General features: G+C 55.9%; 1 protein-coding gene across 1 annotated transcript in view; it reads right to left on the reverse strand.

Annotated features, from left to right (window-relative positions):
* DSCAML1 (Down syndrome cell adhesion molecule like 1) overlaps positions 1-4,070 on the reverse strand; it is a 364,816-nt gene extending 360,746 nt beyond the window's left edge. Inside the window, 1 exon segment of the mRNA XM_011964833.1 lies at positions 3,845-4,070. Coding sequence (XP_011820223.1) covers positions 3,845-4,070 — 226 coding nt within the window.
* Positions 4,071-6,613: the final 2,543 nt, after the last annotated feature.

The raw sequence follows: 6,613 nt of genomic DNA on the forward strand, positions 1-6,613 counted from the left end.
GGGTTCCTGGCGCCCTGCCATCGCTGCTGCCTGTAGCTCACACCCTATTCATGCACCTGGGTACCCGCTAGAATCGACTGGGCTGGGACCTGAGAAAGCGCTTCAGGAACTAGGGGATATTTTCTTGACTACTTCAGAGGTGGCCCAGAAAACAACTCCTCCAAGATCATGCAGGAAGGAAGAACCTCCCAGCCTGGAACTCATATCCCTGCAGAAAAGCTCTCTGAGCATCTGCCCTCCCCTCTCTTCATCTACAATTAAATCATCCCTCACCAGCCAGAGCAGGGTACCAAGTAAGTGGCAAGGATGGAATTCTAAGACACAGAGAAGGTCAGCAAGGCTTGAGCTCTGCACCTCTCTGTCATAGGCTAACAGCCCATGGGGTGCTCTGGGCAGACCTTGGCCCTGTGTTTGGGGGCTCCCAGCCAGCCTGTTGGGGGCCTGCTTCTCTAGCAAGCTCTCCCTGGGCCAAAGCCCTGCCTGCTTGCCCACCTCCCTTCTGATCCTCATCCTAAGAAAACTAAGCCTCTCTGGCCAGTCCCCTGGGATCTGTTCAACTTAAGCGCTGCCTTTGGGTCCACTGCTTACTTGCTTTTTGTTTCTAATTGAGCTCCCCATTCCACTGCAGAAATATATTAAAGGCAGCTGGCTTTGATGCCCAGAAAAAAGAAGCATCAGAAAGGCTTGTCGGGCATCATGGCACTGCCAATCTCCCTCATGTTATTCTAGCAACCGGGGTCTCTCTGCCACTCACCCCCTCCCCAGTATTCACTGGCCCTTCACCTCTCTCCCCTAAGTTGTGTTTGCCATTTCAAGATTTTAAAAACACATTTCCCCATCGCCCCCCCTCCCTTTTTTTAATTAGACACTGAACAGAATGTTGGAGATTTTCTTAATGGCCTGACGAAGGCTTTTAATTTGGTCTTCTCAAGAGAGAAGAACCATGAGTCCCCATCGGAGAAGTTGGGGTGGGAAATGAAAAAATCAATGCAATCCATTATTTTGGCTTTTAGAAAACAGGAATTTTAGTGCTGGGGAAGCTTGTTCTTTTACACAGTAAAAATGCAAATGCAGGCAACACAGATGCTGGCACGCTGGATGGAACAACGGAGAGCGCCTCGCCGGGGTTCATCCGGCTGCCTAAACCTGGATTTGTTTTGGCAATAATAAGGCAGTTATTGGAGACTTGATAACCGATGATTAAAACCCCTTCCCAGTTTAGTTCTAGGGAATCGGTCCGAGCTCAGGCATCATTTTAAAAAAAGGTATTTTGAGAGGAATGGAAATAACAGAAGCTTAAAACACATTCAATAACTGCTTAATTCCATCCAGAGGATGCTCCATCTCATCCTGTTTTCTTCTCTCTCTCCCTGCCTCCTCCCGCTCCTCACAGATGGACGTACAAATTATTGCAAGAGGATATTGTTTTCTGTAACAGGCTCGAACATTCACATTTACATTTTCCTTGGTGCCGCGGGGGTGACTGGCAACGGGAGAGAAAATACACCAAACCCCATCTTTCTTGCTGTCTCCGCATCACATCTTCCCCGAGCCGCCTCTGCCACCCCCTACCACGCCACCCCAAGCAGAACAGGCCCCGGGGACCAGCCTGGCACCTAAGACCCAATTAAGGCACCAAGGAAAAGAAAGGCCTGTCTGGCGAGGTGCCCTGGCGCCCAGCAGACGCTGGAGCCTCTGAATCGCAGGGGCACCAGGCTCTGCAGACCCAAAGGCCACTGAGGGGCCGCCACAACTGGCACCTCCCGCCCGCTTACAGGTCCAAGGCCACTGGCAACTTCCCTCTCGAGTTGGACAAGATTTTGCCCCTTGGCTGTCCTGTTGCCTTCTGGGTCTTTCTGCACCCCCACCCCCATCTGCTCCCGCCCTATCAAATAGCTCGGCTTCATTTATTAATGCCAGGCTCCTGGAAGGGGGAGGGGAGCGTCCTTCCGGTATTTGCTGAGGGGCCTCCTGCAGTCCCGGGGAATGGGCTGTCCTGGAAGATGTCTCCAGAGAGTGTTGTGGAGGCATGGGGGAGTTGGGGACAAAGCCGGACTAGAGTGTGGCAGCGGCTTGGGCCTGTGCTTTCTCGCCTGACAAATTGGGAAAGGGGATGGGGGTTGGAGAGAGAGCTATCGAGAGAGAAAGCCGCTCCTCACCTTATGTATTTTTAATATTAATGTAATTAAAGCTGCGAGCCGAGCCAGCCTGCGGGGGCGGAGGGAGGCAGGAAGAACCTGGGGAGAGGGAGACTGGGGTTCGGGGGTGGGGCTTGAACAGGAGGCAGGCTTCTTGCTCTGCTAAGGTAGGATGAAGGAGTGTGATGCGGGGGGCAAGGGGTTAAACAGCAGAGACCAGCCTTGGTGTGTAACCCGGGGGGACCCCACTGGGCCTGAAAAACTCAACTACTTTGTCCACGATTTTGGATGCCACCCTTCCTTGTCCCGCAATCCGATCGCGCAGTAAATGCCATGCCAGCAGTATCTTGGCCTTGAGTCTAGCTTTGACCCGGCGGTATGTACAAATAAGGGTTATCCTCCTTCCCCCAGCCCACGGTGTATCGCAGTGGGCTCCGGCAGGCTGCAGACTCCAGACCCCTGGAGCACCAGCAGGGCAGGGCTGGAACCCTCCCCGGGCGCCAACGCTCCGCTGGAGTGCCCTTCCTCATCGCCTGGGGGTCAAGAGTTGCCGCCCGACCAGGGCAACAGCCCGGGCAAAGGAAGAGAGAAGCCGCCCCGGGGAGCGAAAGAGAAAAGTTAGAGGGCTGAACAGGTGATGCTGAGCTTGTTGGAGCGTGTGTGCTCTACCGCGCAAGGGCGCGGAGTTCGGCCGCCTCATCTCCCGCCATCTGCGCTCCCCGGGGCACGTCCTCTGCGATAGCCTGGAAGCCCGACTACTTGCGCCTGCCTGGTCCCGACTCAGTGCACAGGTGACTTCAGTCGGAAATGTCTGCCCTCTTCCAACCTCCTGGTCCCGGCTACCTCGCGGATCAGGTACGCTGCGCCCCAGCCACAGGTCTGGACATGCCGGCCACCTGGACCCACCCCCAGCAACCCTCTCTCTCCAGGAAGAAGGACACGCCCCCCAGCCTGAAGACTTGTCCCCAGGTCCAACTGGCCAGGCGCGGAAGCGGAGAATCTCGCACCTTGGGGTGCGCTGCCCGAGGTGGCCACGGTGGCGCACCAAGCCGGGGCTAGCGCCCGGGGCAGAGGGGTGAGGTGGGGCCGGAGGAGGGTGACCTCTGGGTTTGGAGAACAAACTTGCTATCCGAGGGACCTACAGCTCTCCGGACTCTCACTATCCCCACCCTGCCTCCAGCCAATGCGCGGATAAGCGCCATGCGGTGCGCCAACATTCGCGCCAGGGCTGGGGTCCGCGGCAGGAGAGGGGCGCACGCACATAGCGGAGACATCAACCGCCGAGTCCGAGGCCCGAATAAGCGAGGATTCCTAGGTCAAGAGTCACGGCCTGAGGAACCCTCGACTCGGAGGGCACTCCGGGGTCCCAGCGCCACCAACCGCAGGAAGCGGGCAAGGGGCTGGGGGAGGGGTCCAGGGCAGAACTGCCGCCCGGCGGGGAGCCGAGAGATGAGGGGCTCCTTCGCCACCACCCCTACGGGCGTGCCCCAAAACGGCAGACGCGGGTGACTGGCGGAGCGGTCGGCAGCTGACTCTCACTCGGCCCCTGTCAGGGTGCCTGCCCCGCCCCGCTGCGCCCCACCCGAGGCCTTGCACCCCGTTGGTCCCCCCAGGCACCTGGAGCCCGTCAGGCACCCCGCCTCGCCGCCAGCCGCGCCACCCTGGCCCCGCCGCCTCCGCTGCCCAGCCGCCCGCGCAGGTCTCACCTTTGTGTAAAGAGTCCAGGAGCAGGAGGAAAGTTACCAGCCACATGCCATAAAGAGGCCCTATTCTCCGGGGAGGTGGTCCTGTGGCCGGCCGTGCGGCAGCGCCTCTCCCCCGCTCAGCGCGCTCCCAGCCGCCCGCACTCCGCGCCCCGCTCTCTCTGCTCCTCAGCCCAGCGCTCGGCTGCGGCGGCGGCTCCTCCCTCCTCGGCTCCCCGGCTCCTGTCATCCGCGGGGCTGGGCTAGGCGGCCGCTCTCCCCGCCCCCCCGCGGCACCCCGGGTGGTGAGCGCCGCGCGAGCCCGGAGCCCAGACGGACCCCAGCCCCACAAGCCCAGGAACAGGGGCGGCGGCCCGGGCCAGAAGGCCCCGACCCGGCTCCGCTGTCTGAGAGGCGAGGGGTCCCTGTCACCCACCGACTTGGAGCCTGTGGTAGCACACAGGCATGTGTCATCCATGTGCCAAGAGCCTGCCATGCCTCGGCCAAGGACGCCCGGTTTCTACTGGCCTAAGTCACCTGGGACACGAGCTTCCTGCCTCTTTCGGACTCAGCTTACCCCCCAGGAGGAGCATGGATGCTCTGGGTAGAATCCCAGGCTTTTTAATGCTGTCTGGTGCTACTCCCCACCCCAAAGTTCGTAGCTGCCCTTCCAACCCCTCGTGACTTCCGCAAGCCTGCCCTCCGGAGAGCCCTAGATGAGTCCAGCCACCCCCTGGCACTATGTTCAAATTTTCCTCAGCACTTGGCACATTGTGACTATTTAAACAATTATTTGCAATGAGCAGTTTAATGTCTACTCTACCTATGTATCTTCCTTCTTCATCTTCACCTACCCACCCCTATAGCTTTCTTGCCTGACAGAAATTGGCTTATTCCTTACACTCATCTTTATGAAGCTGGCATAGAATAGGACTGGAGTGAGGGCGTCTTCTCAGTGACCAAATGAATGTTGAGAACCTGCTGTGTCGGGCACTGGCTCAGGCACTGGGGACTCAAGCATGGCTGAGCTAGGTCTGCTGTAAAAGGTCAATATGGTTGGAAAGCCCTCCTTTTGTCTTAATTCGAAAATAAGAGGGTACATAGAACCCAGAGAAGGGATCTAGGTACCCCTGAGAATGGCCTGTGAGCCAGGACTGGAGCTCCCTTTGCAGGGTCATGGAAGCTGCTTTGAGTATGCCCTGACAATTTGGCTGCACCTGGGCACACTCCAAGGTGTGGAGTGCGAAGTTTGGAGGGAAAGAAGGGGGCCGCTGGCTAGCTGCATTTGCCAGAGGAAGAAAATTTACTTCTTCGAAATGTATGGCCTAAGTTCACACAGGAGAATTGGAACTCCTCACTCCCAGGTTTTGCCAAAATATCCCTAGAAATTTTAACTAAATTTTGAAAAGTGTGTGTTTTTTATATGTTAAAATACACATAACATAAAATTTACCATTTAACCTTTTGAAGTGTACTATTCTGTGGCATCAAATACATTCACGATGTGCAACCATCACCACTTACCATTTCCAAAACTTTTTCATCATCCCAAACAGAATCCTGCACCCATTAAATAATAACTCCCCCTTCTCCTCCCCTCCCCCAGCTCCTGCAACCACCATTCTACTTTCTGTCTCCATGAAGTTACTTATTCTAGGTACCTCATAAATGAGATCATAAAGTATGTATCCTTTTGTGCCTGGCTTATTTCATTCAGCATAATGTTTTCAAGGTTCATCCTTTAAACGGGTGAGAAAAACCGGGCTTAGCTTGTTCAAGGCCACCGAGTTTGTATCAGAAGCAAGACTAGAACCCAGGCCTCCCGACTCCAGAGCAGAGCTTGCTCTATAAGCTGCTGCATCCCTCGGTGGCTCAGCTCCTCCATGCGAAATCACCACCCTGAAACAATTTGCAGGATGTGTCTTGTCATCTGGAAACACAGGCATAGAACAGAGATGGGGGGACAGACTGCAGGAGGTGTTCGAGATGACCCAGACCAATCTTTTGCTTTATAGATAAGGAAACTGAAGCCCAGAGTGGGGAAGCCATGAGCCTATCTGAGGTCACGCAGGGAGTGACAGAGCCCTCACGTTTCCAGTCTTCTGTCTTAGCTCCCATCTCCCACCGCCGCCAGGCTGCTGGCTCATTCTTCTACCACGCCGCTTCCCTTCTAAAGGGAACGGTCATTGAGAGGAATCCAGTTATTTAAAACTAAGCCTATTGACCCAGAGCACCTGGTCAGACTATGCCTAAAATAAACCGCTAAGGCAGACAGGATGAAAGGGGCTGCTGTCTGCTGGGAGGGGATCTGAGTGGGCCTGGGGGTATCAGCACAGCTGCTCCGTGCCCCCACGCTGGAAGTAGAGAAGGACCCTCCTCTTTGCATCCACTCCAAGTACTTCTACAACCTGAGTGTAGGAGGTTTTATGCTAGTTACACGCAGTGGGCTTTAAAGAACCACAACCTGGTTTAAATGACCTACCTGAAGGGCGAGGTCATTCATCGTGCCGGTGACTACAGTCTGGCTGTCCCTGGGAGGTGACATATATGTGGAAATAAAGGGGTGGTCAGGTGGGGAGAGCAGACCTGAGGACCCCTCTGGCAAAAGGAAGCTTTTTAATGTCATGGTTAAGAGCCTGGCTTCGGAAACAGCAAGAGACGAGTTCTCAGCCCAGCTCTACCAATTGCCAGCTGTGTGCCTGGGAAATGTATGCGTGCCAAGCTGCAGTTTCCTTACCGGTGGAATGGGGACATCCCCAGCATCTGCCTTGGAAAGTCATAGCGAGGATTAAC

The sequence above is a fragment of the Mandrillus leucophaeus genome, unplaced genomic scaffold (assembly GCF_000951045.1).
Source record: "Mandrillus leucophaeus isolate KB7577 unplaced genomic scaffold, Mleu.le_1.0 Scaffold71, whole genome shotgun sequence".
Classification (NCBI taxonomy): domain Eukaryota; kingdom Metazoa; phylum Chordata; class Mammalia; order Primates; family Cercopithecidae; genus Mandrillus; species Mandrillus leucophaeus.